A 17,998-nucleotide genomic window follows, 5' to 3' on the forward strand; every position below is an offset into this window, starting at 1 on the left:
TGCAGTGTCCCACAGTCACGTGATCTCCATTTTCACCTATCACTGCTGGCTTCGAACAAGTAAAGACAATGGGCAGCTGGCAGGAGGTTGCAAAAGACAATCAGTTCACTGTGGGATTCTGCAACTACTCGGGATCCACCTAATGATGGCAACTGGGGCTGCTAGAATTACCATCATAAGTCACATGAAGTTGCATCTTATGACTGTTTCATTTAGCAATAGAGTTCCCAATTCCAATTATTACTGGTAAGAGAGGACTTTCTGTACATAGTTAGAACAAGGAATGTGAGATGCATAAATCAAGGACAATGTGAAATCATCAGAGAAGGGATAATATACCAAGCATGATATTTTAGGAATAAATGAATTTAGGCAGTTTGAATAGACCACTGTATGTCATATGATTACATAATGTATTATTCAGAGACAGGGAAAGGAAGACATCCTAGGTATGTGCTTGGTTATAGCCAAATGACACTGAGGAAGTCAAACAGACAAGAAGTGGTCAAAATTGGCAATGCTCTATCAAATCCTGTTCCTGTTAAAAGTGGCTTTCCCCAAGGCAGCGTTCTTGGACCAACACTCTTCATATTATACATTAATGATCTCTGTGACCATATTGAGGAGGAGGAGTTTGGATTGTATCTGCACGATAAAATTGCTCAGATCCAGGACGGGCTGATTGGGTAGATTCAGGTGGGACGACGGAGGCAGTTCTTGAGAATATTACTTGGGGGGAGTTCGACTCTGTGACTCCCGAGGACATGGACAGGATACTGGGGAGGCTGAATGCGACCACATGTTTACTGGACTCGTGTCCCTCCTGGCTGGTACTGGCCACACAGGAGGTTACACGAGGCTGGCTCCTGGGAATTATTAGTGCTTCTTTGGTGGAGGGTGTCTTCCCATCCGCCCTGAAAGAGGCAGTGGTGAGGCCCCTCCTTAAGAAGCCTTCCCTGGACCCAGCAATATTAGCTAACTATTGTCCTGACTCCAACCTTCGTTTTGTTGCGAAGGTTGTTGAGAGTGTGGTGGCATGGCAGCTTCCCCGGTACCTGGAGGAAACTGTCTATCTAGACCCGTGCCAGTCTGGTTTCCGGCCTAGGTACAGCACGGAGATGGCTTTGGTCACATTGGTTGATGATCTCTGGAGGGCGCGGGATAGGGGTTGCTCCTCTGTCCTGGTCCTATTAGATCTGTCAGCGGCTTTCGATACCATCGACCATGGTATCTTGCTGCGGCGGTTAGGGGGTTTGGGAGTGGGGGGCACCGTTTTTCGGTGGTTCTCCTCCTACCTCTCTGGCCGCTCGCAGACGGTGTTGGCAGGAGGGAAGAGGTCGGCCGCTAGGCACCTCACTTGTGGGGTGCCACAGGGGTCGGTCCTCTCGCCTCTCCTGTTCAACATCTATATGAAGCCGCTGGGGGAGATCATCCGTGGTTTTGGGGTGAGTTGTCAACTGTACGCTGATGACACTCAGCTGTACATTTCCACCCCGAACCACCCCAATGAAGCCATCGATGTGATGTCCAGGTGCCTTGAGGCCGTTCAGGTCTGGATGGGGATGAACAGGCTTTGGCTCAACCCATCCAAGACGGAGTGGCTGTGGATACCAGTGTCCCGGCACAGTCAGCTAGCTCCATCGCTGACTGGGGGGGGGGGTGAGTCGTTGGCCCCCAGGGAGTTGGTTCGCAACTTAGGCGTCCTCCTGGATGTACGGCTGTCTTTAGAAGAGAATTTGATGGCCGTCGCCAGGGGAGCTTTTTATCAGGTTCGCCTGATTCGCCAGTTGTGTCCCTTCCTGGACCAGGACTCTTTATGCTCGGTCACTCATGCCCTCGTTACCTCCCGCCTGGATTACTGCAATGCTCTCTACATGGGGCTCCCCTTGAAGAGCACCAGGAAGCTCCAACTGGTACAGAATGCGGCTGCGCGGGGGATAGAGGGAGCATCTCGTAGCTCCCATATAACACTTCTCCTGCACAGGTTGCACTGGTTACCAGTGGTCTTCCGGGTGCAATTCAAGGTGCTGGTCATCACCTTTAAAGTACTCCATGGCTTGGGACTGGGATACTTACGGGACCAATAAGTTCCATAAGTATCCCAATATCTCCTACCGACCTGTGCGCTCTCACAGGGAGGGCCTCCTTAAGGTGCCGTCAGCCAAACAATGTCAGCTGGCGGCTCCCAGGGGAAGAGCATTTTCTGTGGGGGCACCTGCCCTGTGGAATGAACTACCTGTGGGGCTACGCGTACTCCCCGATCTCCGGATCTTTAAGCGTGAGCTCAAGACTTTTCTCTTTCATTGAGCAGGGCTGGCCTAATGGCAATTTTAATGGGGTTTTAATCGGGGTTGTTTTTTGTAATTTTATCCTATTATTTTTAAATTTTCGGCCAATGGAATTAGATTTTTAAAGATATTGTATTTTAACTTTTGCGTATTTGTTTTATTCTGGTTGTAAACCGCCCTGAGTCTTCAGAGAAGGGCGGTATAGAAATATAAATAAATAAATAAATAAATTACAAGTAATTGTATTCTCTTTGCTAATGATGTCAAACTATTTAACACCACCAACAATACAGCTACCCTTCAAAAAGACCTTGACTTTGTATCTGAATGGTCTAAAACTTGGCAACTCCAAATCTCAACCAGCAAATGCTCAGTCTTACATATTGGAAAAAAGAACCTAAACACTAAGTACAAGCTTGATGGACATTACCTTACAGATGACCCCCATCCTGTTAAAGACCTTGGAGTTTTCATATCAAATGATCTAAGTGCCAAAGCCCACTGCAACTACATCGCAAAAAAGGCTTTAAGAGTTTTAAACCTAATCTTGCGTAGCTTCTTCTCCAAAAACACTACACTACTAACCAGAGCATATAAAACATTTGCAAGACCCATTCTTGAATATAGCTCGACTGTCTGGAACCCATACCACATTTCTGACATCAATTCAACTGAACGTGTCCAGAAATATTTTACAAGAAGAGTTCTCCACTCTTCTGAATACAACAAAATACCTTATGCCACCAGACTTGAAATCCTGGGTTTAGAAAATTTAGAGCTAGGCCGCCTACGACATGACCTGTTTAACTCATAGAATCATCTATTACAATGTCCTTCCTGTCAAAGACTATTTCAGTTTCAATTGCAACAATACATGAGCACACAATAGATTTAAGCTTAATGTTAACCGCTCCAATCTTGATTGCAGAAAATATGACTTCAGTAACAGAGTTGTTAATACTTGGAATATACTACCTGACTCTGTGGTCTCTTCCCAAAATCCCCAAAGCTTCAACCAAAAACTGTCTACTATTGATCTCACCCAGTGGTGGGTTTCAAATAATTTAACAACCAGTTCTCTGCCCTAATGATTTCTTTCAACAACCAGTTCACCAAATTGCTCAGAAAATTAACAACCGGTTCTCCCGAAGTGGTGCAAACTGGCTGAATCCCACCACTGACCTCACCCCATTCCTAAGAGGTCTGTAAGGGGCGTGCATAAGAGCACAAGCGTGCCTACCGTTCCTGTCCTATTGTTTCCTTTCGTTATATCCAATTAATATAGTTATTATATACTCATGCTTATATATATGCTCATATATTGTATAGTTATTTCATGCTTATGCTTATATATATTGTGTGACAAAATAAATAAATAAAATAAATAATTCTATACATTGGCAAACTGCAAGAGGTGCCAAATTTATTTATTTGTTAAATGTATTTGCCACCTACATTGCTGTGAGGCTATTCTAGGCAGCATATAACAATTAAAACAGAAAAATGAAAAGAAGCATAAACAGAACAGTAGCAAAATAATGGAACAATAGAATAAACAATGACAAAGGAAACAATGAGAATACAGAGATATGAGAATAAAAGATGAGCAGGTAGGGAAACAGAGAGAGTTGGGGGGGGGGGGGAAACACAGCACAAGGGAACTAGGCTATTATTACCAGGTCCTTGGAATGCAAAGTTGGAGAAACAAAAAACAGTCTGGAATTACAGAATAAAATTGGACTTGGCAAATACAATATTAAGCAGATAGATAAATTGAATTTTGTGAAGATTATTCTTTGTTTACTGCTAACACATGCTTCAAGCAACATAAACACAGACTTCATGCATGAACATTACCAGATGGACAATACTGGAGTCAAGTCAACTGAAATCAATAGGAAATGTAAGATGGAGAAATACAATCCAATCAATAGGATTTTTCCAGATGCAGATTGTGAATTTACAATATAAAATATATAGATTGAAGTTAGAAAGGGAGTAGACTGCCAACAAAATTGATCAGAAGGACATACTTAGAACACAGGATCAGATTCAGTTTGCTAAATTATTTGAAAGTGAATCTAAGAACAAATTATTATCTTTCTGGAAAGATATAAGAAATATCTTGGAACAGTAGTGGAAATAATTCACGGACTTTTCCAATTTTCAAAGGGAAAAAGAATAAGCTATTTGAATATTGAGTCAGTCTACTGGAGACCCAGTTCAGTACAGCACTAGGCTATCTGAAGAAATTGGAAGACTCAATTTTAGACTAGTCTTAGGCGCAAAGCCAGGTGGATAACCTTGGGCCAGTCACATTCCCTCAGCCCTAGAACGTAGGCAATGGCAAAATACTTTTCAAATCCTGCCAAGAAAACTGCAAGGATTTGTCAAGCAGTCATCTGTAAGTCCGTGCTGACTCCAAGGCACAAAATAAATATTGGAATAATCAAAAATAAAAGATGTTGTAAACAACTGAACATAATTTTCAGTATCTAGAAGGAAACAAAGTACATCAAAAGTTTCAACCAAAGAGGGAAATTATTTTAAGAAAATCAGAGGAAAATGTACTAAAACAAGTATACTCAAGGTAATCACAGAAGAAAACACTGGAGAGATAGTAAAGAAAAATGAATAGACTATACTGAAATTCTATACAATTAGATTACAGCATAGGAGGTCAAAAATCTACAAAGGGAGAATATCTCAGAAATCAATTACGCCAAAAAGTGAGATACAATTGGTGACAAAATCACTCCACTCAGGAGAGCTCCAGACCAGTGGTAGGTTTCAAAATATTTTACTACCGGTTCTGTGGGTGTGGCTTGGTGGGCATGGCAGGGGAAGGATATTGTAAAATCTCCATTCCCACCCCACTCCAGGGGAAGGTTACTGCAAAATCCCCATCTCCTCCTGATCAGCTCGGACTTGGGAGACAGAGAATAGATGGGGGCGGAGCCAGTTAAATTTTTTACTACCGGTTCTCTGAACTACTCAAAATTTCTGCTACCGATTCTCCAGAACTGGTCAGAACCTGCTGAAATCCACCTCTGCTCCAGACAGAGAAAAAAAAAATCCCCTGAATACTCCTCTCTGAAGAAGAGTTAATAAAAATGTTCACAACTCTACAACGAGATATACTACATGGCCTACAGAGTAGAAAGGCTACATGGTTTGCGGATTGAAAAATAGATACGAACCAAGAGAAATGTAAAAGACTGAATAGATTATTGAATGAACTAATCCTTCAGAGAAGCATATTTATATTTAATAATTTATTATAATAATTTATACAGCCAAGCATAGACAAAAAATGTCAAATAGAGATAAGTTTCAGAAAAGGAAAAATGACACAATACAGAACCTAAGATAGATAATAGTGGCTTTGGATTTTGTAGATAATGAGAATATGGAATATTAACAATAATGCCAGACAGGATGCTGGAGAAATAAAAAGGATTTCACTCTAGGAAGAAAGGCAATGACAAATTATTACAAGTTCAAGGATATTTTTGGACATGGAGAAAAAGCAAGAGAAAAAAAGACAGATGCTTTCCGATAATGGATCTGGAGACAGTTACTATAAACGCCACAGATGACAGTAAGAACCAATCAATCCTGGTTCTAATAAAAACTGATTGTTCCCTTGATGCAATTGTCAGCAAATAGAAATGATATACATGGCCAAGTGATGCAAGCAGATAATGGAAAGGAATAAATAATCATGGTTGAGGAGAATGTGGAAATGGGAGAATGGGGAAGTGGGAGGAAAACACAAAGGATTAAGTAGATGATGGGGATAAAGGAAATTATAGGGCTGTACTTGAAAGAACTACCAGTTTATTACTAGAGACCGATTGCAATACAATAAACTATATTTACTTTTCTCATTCTATAACCCCTCCCATTTTAAATAGATTTTTAAAAGCATAAGATGTTTTTTGCAAATCTATGAACTTTTTGAAGAAAATTCCTAAACTCTTTTACAAGGAGCTTGCTTCCAATATAAAAGAGTATATTTCTATACTTGTTCTGTTTCCCTCCCCCCAATACTCCCAGCAAAGAGTCAGTCAGAGGCCTCCTTTTCTCCTTTTATTTACATAGATAGATGTCCTGGCCACGTCTACCCACGGGCCTGCCAAGTTTCTGGAGATAACGAGGAAATTATAGATAAGGCCAGAATTACTCACGAATATATTCTTCCCTCCATTGATACAGTTTGCCCGCGCAAATTCATTGCTTTGTCCAAGACAAAAAACCAGGAAGTCCCGCCTCCTATTTATAGTCTCTGCAGATGTCACTGCATGACAATTATGACTTGGCTTTATCCCAACGCTGCTTCTGCTGCACGCGCCAGTCACGCCTGTGCAGTCTTGCATCACTCCAAAACTGTTCTTGGGGCGTTGCCAAATCAGAAGAAGGCTCCAGAGAATCAGGTCTTGCCGGCCCCTCCTCCTCCCTTTGAGTGGGTGCCAGGGAGGGAAAGGGCTCAAGAGAAGCAGGGCTTGCCAGGTCTTCTCCCTCACTTTCTGAATCATCCGAGTCCAGGAGACCGGGTCCAGGAACCTGGGTCACAACAATACTGTTGGCTTGGTGTAGCAAAGCTGGGTATTAGTATTAGTATTTATTGGATTTTTATACCGCCCTTCTCCCGAAGGACTTTCACAACCACAGTAAAAAACAATGACAATATACAGATAAAAACAAAGATTAAAAAACTTATTATATGTTTGGCAAAAATTTAAAACAGTATACTGTTAAAAAAACCCTAAAATTTATATCAAATATGAATATTAAAATTAAACTCTTTAAAATTATAAAATTTAAAATTACTAAGCCAGTCCCGTACGAATAAACAAATACGTCTTCAGCTCGCGGCGAAAGGTCCGAAGGTCAGGCAGTTGACACAATCCAGGGGGAAGTTCGTTCCAGAGGTTAGGAGCCCCCACAGAGAAGGACCTTCCCCTGGGGGCCACCAGCCGACATTGCTTGGTGGATGGCACCCTGAGAAGCCCCTCTCTGTGTGAGCGTACGGGTCGGTGGGAGGTGTTCGGTAGCAGAAGGCGGTCCCGTAAATACCCTGGTCCTAAGCTGGGTAGCTTCAAAAAGTTATTGTTCATTTGTTTGTTAAATTTACAAAGCTTTGTATCTCATGTCTCTTATTTCAGGGAGCTTGCAATGTTAAAAATATAAAAACAACACAAAAGATAACCATAGTGTCAGCGTTCCAGAAGCTGCCCCCTCCAAGTAAAAACTTCGAAGCAAGCATCTTTCAAAGTTCTATTTACTAGGACAGGTAAACTGGCACATCTGGGAAGACCCGAATCTGAGAGATCCGGGTTTTCCCTCAGTAAATCAAAACCCCGAAAACCATCCCCTGACTCTGCAGTCGATCACTTGCTCCAATCGCCAACTGTCCCATCTTGTGACAGCATTCCGACCACTCCTTCTCCAGATGCAAGATCGGTCTGACTTTGACCAACAGGAAGAATGCTATTATGTCTAAAGACAACGTCTCTACTAAACGCCCTCCCCCTCCTACTTTCCCACCCATGAGAAAATGGCAGGACGGAAGCTTCCGGCCTAATATGGCTTCCAAAGCTGACACATAAGGTATAAACACAAAAGCCACAAACAATTAAAAAATGATTAAAACTGTAAAATAAGAGAGAAACATCTGCAGGAAAGCACCATTTATTTTCCTAACTGTATAACTACTTAGCAGGGTCTCCATCAATGTCACCAGATCCCCAGACCAGAAAGCAGACCAGGTTTTCAGGCTCTTCCAGAAGGCCAAAGTCATGGTCAATTTCATCTCGGGGGTGGGTGTTTGGGTGGGTGGGTGTTGTGTTTCAAAGGGCAGGCAGCATCTGACAGGACCCAGGAGGTGGCAGAAAAAGTCCATCTCCTGGGTCCTGAAAGATGACATTCCTTTGTGGATAGATCCATTATATGCTCTTTCTGCCGGACCTGATGGGATGGACTGATGTGATTCAGGAAAGACAGTCCCTGGTTACCGTCATTAAGTTAATCACTGGCAGGTCATTATGTAATGACTTCATGTGATTGTGATCTCCAAGTTCCTGACTTCCCCAATGACTTTGTTTGTGAGAAGCTGCTAAGGAAAGACTCAGTTATGTCACCAAGGGATGCTGTGAGGGTCATAAATCTTGGCCAACTTCTAAGTGTCTTCATCATGCTCACATGATGGTGGTGATGCTGTCATGGCCATAAATTGAAAGACCAGTCATAAGTATCACTCATTCAACACCTTTGCAAGTTGAAACAGTTGCTGAACAAGTGGTCATTAAATGAGGACCACCTGTTAATGCACGTAGCCTGGAATAATGTTCTTCATTGATCTCTTATAGATGCATCTACGCCTTTTCAATCATATGATTCAAAATGACTTATAATATAAAATACAATACATACAAGATAGTATAAAAAAGAGATAACTATCAAAATGAGCAGATATGTCAATAGTAATATTATCAACACTGACTTAGTATAATTATAATAATATAATCATTAAACTATTTGTTTTGGGAATCTGCACCACACTATTAGCTCATGTTCAGCTTGTGATTCACCAAGATCACTTCCTGTGGCCTTTGATTTTTTCTACCCAAATTAAGGACCTAGTATTTATCTCTGTTCTTTTTTTGCTGGTTTCTGCCCACTGTTCCAGCCTGTTAACATCTTCTTAAATCATTATACTATCCTCTGACTTTTGTATCTCCTACATCCATATGTCATCTGTACATCTGACTACTGTATTTTCTAAACTCCGAATTCATTACGTGTCTTCATATTTGTATATTTCCCTATGTAAATAAGCATTTGTTTATTTATAAATGTAAATAAACATTCTATGTAAATAAACTATTTGGAGGCTGGACTAGTAAATAGTTCTTTCAAAAGGCCTGTCAGAAATAAAACCATGTTGCTTTGTGAAGAGAACAAACAGAGATCACAGTGTGGGTGTAATATATCATCAAGACTGTCTGGTCCTATGCAGCCACCATCTGTTTTAGAAAGTGATCTTTAATAAACTGAATAGGAAAAGCATTAGATTGTAGTTGTCAGCTATGAGAACTTTCTTAGGATGGAAACCACTGCCAGAGAGTAGAAAGCAGAAGATCATATCATGGGCTCCCAAAACATACTGTATGCCACAATTGTAAGACCACTAGGAGATAAAGAAGACAATGGTCGTCTCACATTTTTATTAAACAAATAAGGAAAAAAGTATTAGACATTTTATCTTTGTTAGTTACCTGAAAGATAATCTGCTTCTGGTATAACAGTGGTATCCGCAACAAATTAGAAAAGTTATGCCCAACTGGGAGAAGAGGAAGGACCAAAATAATAATACATACAGTACATATATGTGTGTGTTCTCTCTCTCTGAATCATTATGGTATGGTGTAGTATGGTGTGGTATGGTATGCAGTGGTGGGCATACCATACCATGGTATGGTTCTCTGCCCTAATGACTGGCTGGGTGGGCATGGTTGGGTGGGCATGGCCAACTTGACACTGACAGCCATTAAGTTACTTATTTGCCCTTGCCACAGGAACAGAAAGAGCAGCTCTTGCTGGGAGAGTGTCTTGCGCAGCACAGCGAAATTTAGTGAGCTGCTGCTTTCCTCTGTCCCATCTGGAAAGCACTGTGTGGAGAGAAGCAGCTGGGTTGAATGCTGCTTCTCTCCACTGCAGCACTTTCCGGATGAGACTTCTTACAGGACCCAAAGTGGTGGCTCACGGCTGCTAAATTTCACTGTGCTGCGGTCTCCCAGAAAGAAAGCTCTTGCTGGGAGAGCATCTTGCGCAGCACAGCAAAATTTAGCAGCCACGAGCCACCACTTTCTGTCCTGTAAGTCCCATTTGGAAAGCACTGCAGTGGAGAGAAGCAGCCAGGTTGAATGCTGCTTCTCTCTACCGCAGCGCTTTCTGGATGAGACTTCTTATAGGACCCAAAGCGGTGGCTCACAGCTGCTAAATTTCCCTGTGCTTCACTCTCCCAGCAAGAGCAGCAGTGGAGAGAAGTAGCCGCTGACCCAGAGAGTACATGGAGCAGCTCTGTGAGTGACTGAGGCTCACTCAACACCAAGGGCCGTAAGAAGCAGCTTCAAGAACTGAGAGACGCCGGAGACCCTAGCCACCAGCCAAGGCAGGTGGGTTGAGATAGGGTGGGGTGGATGGGTGGGGCCAGCCAGTGGTGGGATTTGCCGGTTTGTTGAACTGCGCAGAATCTTTACAACCGGTTTGCCCGAACCGGTTTGAACTGGCAGCAGGCCATCTCTGATGGTATGGTTTGGTATGGTATGGTATGGTATGGTATGTTATGGTACAGCACAGCACGGCACGGTATGACAGGTCATCCAGTCTGCCTAACAATCCAGTTCAAAACAATATGAAAAATGAAGGTGTGAGGTAACTTCTCTACCTGTTGATCCACAGCCACAGCATCCAGTCCATTGTACATAATATTAACCCAGCCATCTTTGGAAGCCAGAACAAAGAGTGACATCAAAGCCTGAAATATATGAGATTGTCATATAGTTTTATGCATTTATTTGCATTTTAAAAGATAAAAATTACAGTACTCTGTTCGGTTTCTTCACCAATTCCACCACACAGCACATCCATTAAGAAAACTTACAAAGGTGTTAATGAATTCTAATGAATTCTGAGTTAATTTATTGTGAATATAAACAGGTGAATAAATGAATCAGAAATATAAAGCATCCCATATAAAACCCCCAGAATTTATTCTTTTAAAGGTCCCTATATCCTAAAACATTTTCCTGAGCAACCATGTTCATTCCTCAGCAATTCTTTTCCTGAAAAAGCTGTTTCTTAATATCTTGTCTAAACCTCCAATTCTCAATATCCTTCCCTGTTATTCCTATATAGCTGTTTTCCCCACACCTGATTGATTTTTTTTTACATTTGAAAACTGCTAGCAGGTTTTTGAAGATAGTGTAGTATAAATAATTAAACAGATAAATTAAATGGCTAATCAAAGAGATGTGGATAAACTATGTATATGTGATAGAGTATAATAAGGAGGTGGATTCCTAGGACGGAGGGAGTGCATTCCAGAGGAGTCAAGACTTAGTCAAGATACTATGTGTGAGAGAAAGAGGGTGAAGAGAGCCCTCCTCTAAAAATTCACCACATATATTGTAGATGCAGATAGTAGAGTGTTCAGTTTGACAAGATTTTGGACAAAATCCATAGGTGTGAAACAAAAAAATCACTCAGCTTGGAAGAATCACCATATATCATTCTTGGTTGCAAGTTTGAACCATTGTTAAATGAGTCATTTAACAATCATAGGTCTGTTCTACTACTTTTTTGATCCATTTAAATACTGTATCCAATATAATTTAGGCCTGATTTAAGACAAAGTTAAGCACTATTTACATGGCCACTACGTACAATATGAAGCTAATACGTTCATTCTTTATTTAACTAGATTACTATATTCCTTTAATAACAAAAATATTGATTATTGTATTGTATTTTGACCAAGGAAAAATGTGGCTGAAGGATTGTCTGAAAATTAACATATTAAACACCTACATACATAAATATTTTCTACTGAAACCAAAGAGAAGTGTTTAACAATGCCTCTTTGTCATTCTAATTAACTGGCCTCTACCAAGAACATTCATTTTCTACCAATGTAACAAGAAATAATTTGAAGATAACCTAAGCAAAATAATACTATGATTAGGAATTTGTGAAGGCATCTAAATATTTGAAGGTACAGCCCTGCTACAGATGACTCTTAAGTAGGTCTAATATAATTTGGAGGATTCTATATTTACCTGGCCCAGATTATCAAAGTTGTATTTGTGATGTACCCATTTGTAATTGGCAGCCATGCAGTCAGACCTATTTGTGATATTTCGGATATCAACACCCAGGCAATGGTAGAATTTTCCTTTGAAAAGCTATAAGAAAAAGGGATTTTGTCAGACATTGAAAGAATAAAAGGATAAGAGATTGCTATATGAACAGCATGGTGACCTAATGGTGAAGATGCTCGCCTCCCACTCAGAAGGTTAAGAGTTCAATTCTAAGTACTGACAGATGTTTCTCTCCTAGAGTGCAAAGAAAAATATCTGCTGTGAACTCTGCATTGTGTCAGGAAGGGCATCCAGCCAGTAAATGCTGAGCTCCATCCAATCGCTCAAAATCTACAGGGATTACAGTGTTGTTTAAAAAAAAGAGGGGGGATGGAGATTGGTGTTATATGTTTGAACTGATTTCAGGTCATTTTTCTTACATTTGTTTGGAGTACTCAGCTGGGAATGGAAAAGGAAGGCCTCTAAAAGGGAAATTACCCCTATTCTACATTCCTAGTTCCAAAAAATAGCCTAAAATCCACCACAGAACAGTAATTTGGCAATTACTTTGGGGGATTAAAAATTAAGAATGGGAGCAGTTTGCCTCATAGAGTCCTCCCATTTCCATCTTTACCCAGCAAACATCAGTAACAATATTTTATATTTAAATGAATAAAAGACTAAAACAAATTGGCTGTAGGTATTTCACAGCCAGGAGGCCAAATTGAAGCATATGCTCACCCTATGAAAATCCATAAGACTATGTTGTCAGAATAACAACTATTTGCTGCATTTCTTATACATTTTTAAGTTGTTCCTCCTTGAATTTCGTAATACAGACTCTAGTATATTTTTATATAAAGATAGAAGCATTACCCACTTTTACAGAAGTAGATCAAAATAAAGAGAATACCATTTCTTTCCATCTCTAAACAGCTGTTGGAGGATGCTTGAAATAGGGGGCAGGAAGGGGGGAGTCAGAGAAATAAAAGTTTTTAAAAAAATAAATGATTGTCTCAAGATATCTCATCTCTGACCAGGCATCCTTTCAGAACTGAGTCCTACAATCCAACTACACCTTATTGTGGTTCAAAATCCAGACCCTAATATCTTGTTAGTTTGAAACCTGTTCCTTCTTTACAGCACATGGGAAATAGATCAAAAAGTAAAGCTGTTAAAATGATGGGCCCAGTTCATTTCCAAGAGTTTTTTTCCTGTCATCCTTTTTTTAGACCACATTATTCTCCAGCCACTATTAGAGATCCACCTTTGTATTAAGGCAGAAAGAAAATAGTCTATAATAATGGTACTGCAAAGATAGAGAAAAGCTTGCAGCATCTCTTCTGACATATATGTACTGTGCCGACTTTGAACTATTATTACATGTGGGAAATTGGACATGTTGATTACTGATAAATATTAGGTTAGGGAAACAAGGGCAGCCCAGAAATGGAACTCTATTCATACATTCTATTGTTAAGAATGTAGGAGTGGCAGGACTTGGGTAAAGTTAAAAGAGGGATCAGCCTAGAATCCAGGGGTGGGATCCTACTGGTTGAACAACCGGTTCGCTGAGCGCGCTTGTGCAGTTTCCATAAAATTGAACTTCCGCGTTGCAAACAAGGAAAGGAGCAAGGAAAATAGCTGAGGAGGGCCAATTCAATCTGCTGCCCCTGATCAGCTGGGCTTCAGAAACAGAAATAAAGGTATGTATAACCCTGGGGGCGGGAAGACGGGTCCACTTTCACAGCAACCGAGAACTGATTCACTCTCAGCAGGAAGTGGAGACTACCAGTTCAGCCGAACCGGTCCAAACCGATAAAATACCACCACTGCTAGAATCCCTATGTAGCCACAAGTGAACTAAGTCCAACCCACTTTGAATTTTGTGGATCCTTATCTAACTTCAAGGAGATGCTAACTGTTGCTTGAGAAGATTCCTATGCATGGGCATGATTAGCAGTAAGTCTTGCTAATGCCTTGATCTTTCATGCCTGACAAAGAAATACCAAAGCAAATAACTGGGAGAGTTGGAATCCCAACACATATAATGGGCACCAGGTTGGGGAAATCCATTTCAAACCATACTTTTCAAAAGTGTTTGAAATTGTAAAACAAACAAACAAACAAACAAACAAACAACCACCCCATTAATAACAACAAATACTGTATATACCTACAATATTTTTGTATATTAGTAGATATCATACCTGCACTCCAAGAATCCCAAAGATTATAAAGAAGGCGCAGCAGATGAGGACAATATTTCCAATAGGCTTGAGTGATGAAATGAGAGTTTCAACCACCAGCTTCAAACCTGGAGCACGGCTGATGACCCTGAGAAAGCAGCACTGTGAGAGCTATAGGATAAAACTTAATACTTCACTTTCCATGCAAAGTATCATACCAAGATACTTCGCATGGAAGTATCTGCAAGATGGTTGGCTTGGGAGATCTTGCCTTAACAAATCAGACCAAAAGTTAAACTTCAAGCAACTTACCAGATAGTAAACCTCTCTTAAAAGTAGAAAAAATAACTAAAGAACTAAAGGATTTAATGTCTATGAAGGAAAGTACTTTTAAAAGCTATTTTTTCTCCAAGGGCTAACCTGAACAGTCAGATTGCCTATGACTCCATATTGACCAGCAATGATTTTTGAGGAGTAGGAATAGATGATATTGCTTTGTATGCCCACAGGAAATATGACCTCTGGGTAAATTTTCTGGTCCATTTTCCAAGTACAGGTAGTACATGAGTGATGACAATGCATGCTAAATAATGGGGAATTTTAATGGGATCTTGAAGTTTCAGCTTCCCTCAGCCATATGATCATGATATCTAATGTTCCTTGACAGCTTCCCATAAGCAAAATCAATGGAGAAGCCTGCAAGAAGTCAGATGTTGCCATCAGGGGAGGTCTTTGTTTAACCATAGCAACTTGGACTACAGGAATGGCTGTCCCTAAACAATGCAATCATGTGACATCATGCTTTAGATCATGTCACTCAGTGACTGAATTGTTGGTCACAACTGTTGCTGTAACTTGAGTACAACTTACAGTGTTTTCCTGTGTCTGGTGGCTCAAAGTATTGCTTTATGGTTTGCCTGCTTCATTGCTTTTAGTAGGCCAACACTTTGGCTACTTTGTAGAGGTAGGGATACCTGCTCCCCATGCATTTCTTGCTTTTCATGAATAATAGTTGCTTCTGGGTACGTTACAAAGGTCTTCTTACTCACTTAATGTTAATTACTCATTAGTAATAATTAATAATTAATTAATAAGTAATTAATTAATTAATTATTAAATTAATTATTAAATTAATAATTAATTAATTTAATAGTGTTAATTACTCACTTAATTAACACCATCAATTGTGTTGTAAATGTTGTACCTTGATGAACGTATCTTTTCTTTTATGTACACTGAGAGCATATGCACCAAGACAAATTCCTTGTGTGTCCAATCACACTTGGCCAATAAAAAATTCTATTCTATTCTATTCTAATGCTTTGCCTTAGATGCTTAATACCTCTGGCTTGAAACGTGGCAGAAATACTGGTTTTTAATTGCTATTCTTTTTCCCTACGGCTACCTATTTTTATGCTGGGCTGTATTTCTTTATTAATTATCCCACTGATGCATTTCATCTTTTTGCCATTTATTTGAGTCACTCCCTGGTTGAAAGGTTATAAATAGATCAATAATAAAACAATCAACATTGATTACTTTGAAAGCAAAAGGTAATATCCATACTTGTGTGTTAAATGGTTGGTTCTCTAAGCTTGACTTTTTTCTTGCAGACATTTTGTTATCAGGCTATGTAACATCATTAGTATAACCAAGATTATCAAGGCAAGCATACGATATAAACAACCAGAAAATTTCACTCTCACATCTACTAATGATCTTACCTAGTCTGGTAATGAAATACCTGTAGGAAAACAACCAGCTCAGAGACCACTATAACACAATGAGAATAATGATTGATGACTAGCAGAGGTGAACAAAATTCAAACCTTCATCTCCATGGTCAAAACAGGTAGGATGGCAACATTGCAATCCATGCCTAACCCCTTCTATATTTGTATGTGTGATACTTGGACCATGATACCACATCTGGGGCCTTGCCTGTATTGACCCCTGTTGTGGATGCTGATGTGTCAAAAGATAGCGGAAAACATAATTATTTAAAAAGCTGTTTCTTTACAGCAACTTAAAATAACATGCCACGATAGGATAGAAATATTTCTTTGAAATATCACACCGACACTTCTATAACAGGAACATAACTGAGATTCAGAGGGAGAATATAAAGAAATAAAAAATAAGTAAATATAAGCAAGGGTCCTAGAGAAAAATGCTCTACCAATGAATTTTAAAGGATTCAGGGAAGACCAGTGGTGAAATCCCTTTTTTCCCCTACCAGTTCTGTGGGCGTGGCTTGGTGGGTATGATGTGGCTTGGTGGGCATGGCAGGGGAAGGATGCTGCAAAATCTCCATTCCCAGCCCACTCTGTGGCCAGCCAGAGGTGGTATTTGCTGGTTCTCTGAACTACTCAAAATTTCCGCTACCGGTTCTCTGAACTGCTCTAAATTTCCACTACCGGTTCTCTAGAACCTGCTGGATTTCACCCCTGGGGAAGACACCCCCCCTCCAGCCACCATATATTTCCTCTTAAGCAAATTGCTTAATATATTGAAAAATTTGAGAATAATTGTCCTTAGACACAGGATGGGTTTAAAGACGTGGTCAGAAGCATGGTTGGATGCAAAAACCCTCTTGGCTCTAATATTAAGAAGAGCCAAAGCCTTCATCACAACTGTATACTGTCAGATGCAAAGACACCATGCGAGAAAGGCTGACATCCACTTTTATAAATGAAAGATTCAAGATAATTTATTTTTTTACTCCTACCCCCAAATGCTTGTCTTATAGTTTGCACTGGACATTACACCAGCTGCTAAGATTACCATTCTTAATTAAATACATGCAGAAGCAACAGCCACAATTTATACAAGTAATGTTAAGTCATAAAAGACTGGTTTAGTTAAGGGCATAAGGTAGGGTGGCCTCTCTTCCCTTCACTATCTGATATTGTAATTGAATTACATGAACTTGGGAAAGTCTAAAGTTAATACTTGGGGCCAGCAATAAAAATGACAAAGCTTTCTAAGTTATTATCTTTATTTCAAATGTTGCTGGGCAAATGTCCAAGCACAACATGTAATAAAGTGGTAAAAGTTCATCAATGAGTTTATTCATAATAATAATACATCCAGGTGATTTTAAAAAAAATCATACAAGCAATCTACCTAGAGAAACCTGGAAACCTCCTAATTCAAAATTATATTGCATAGTATTCCAAATATTTTTAATAAATAAATAACTTTAAAGAGAATCCACAAGTTTCATGGAATTTCCTTTGGAAATTGCTTTTTACCAAGCAATCTCTTCCCCCTCCCACATCAAACTCAACAATAATTAAATCTATTTACAGTCACTGAAAAGGGATGTTTCTGCAAATGACAATATTTATGAACATAGGAGAACTAATATATTTTTTTCTTTTAAAAGATTTACCTTAAATTAAATCCTGATGGGATTAGCCCATCCCACCCATGCTGGCAGTACGGTCATGCTGTGGAGTCCATCAGGCAAAGAATTTCTGGAGCTGGTGGGCTCCAGAAGAAAAGCCTTTTCTGCAGTGACTCCCTCCCTCTGGAACACCTTGCCCTCCGAGGGGAGATCTGTACCCTCCCTTTTCACTTTCTGAAAGATCTTGAAGACATGGATGTGCCACCTAGCCTGGGGCCCCAATGGGATCATACGGCATTTTGGAGGTGG

General features: G+C 40.1%; 1 protein-coding gene across 1 annotated transcript in view; it reads right to left on the reverse strand.

Moving 5' to 3' along the window:
* Positions 1 to 17,998, reverse strand: part of CACNA1I (calcium voltage-gated channel subunit alpha1 I) — a 381,909-nt gene that overhangs the window by 39,801 nt on the left and 324,110 nt on the right. Inside the window, exons 21-23 of the mRNA XM_058190911.1 lie at positions 14,362 to 14,488; positions 12,131 to 12,256; positions 10,741 to 10,830 (exon numbers count right to left, since the gene is read on the reverse strand). Of these exons, the coding sequence (XP_058046894.1) occupies positions 10,741 to 10,830; positions 12,131 to 12,256; positions 14,362 to 14,488 (343 nt within the window). The remainder of the gene's footprint in view (positions 1 to 10,740; positions 10,831 to 12,130; positions 12,257 to 14,361; positions 14,489 to 17,998) is intronic.

This window comes from Ahaetulla prasina, chromosome 7 (assembly GCF_028640845.1).
Source record: "Ahaetulla prasina isolate Xishuangbanna chromosome 7, ASM2864084v1, whole genome shotgun sequence".
Lineage (NCBI taxonomy): Eukaryota > Metazoa > Chordata > Lepidosauria > Squamata > Colubridae > Ahaetulla > Ahaetulla prasina.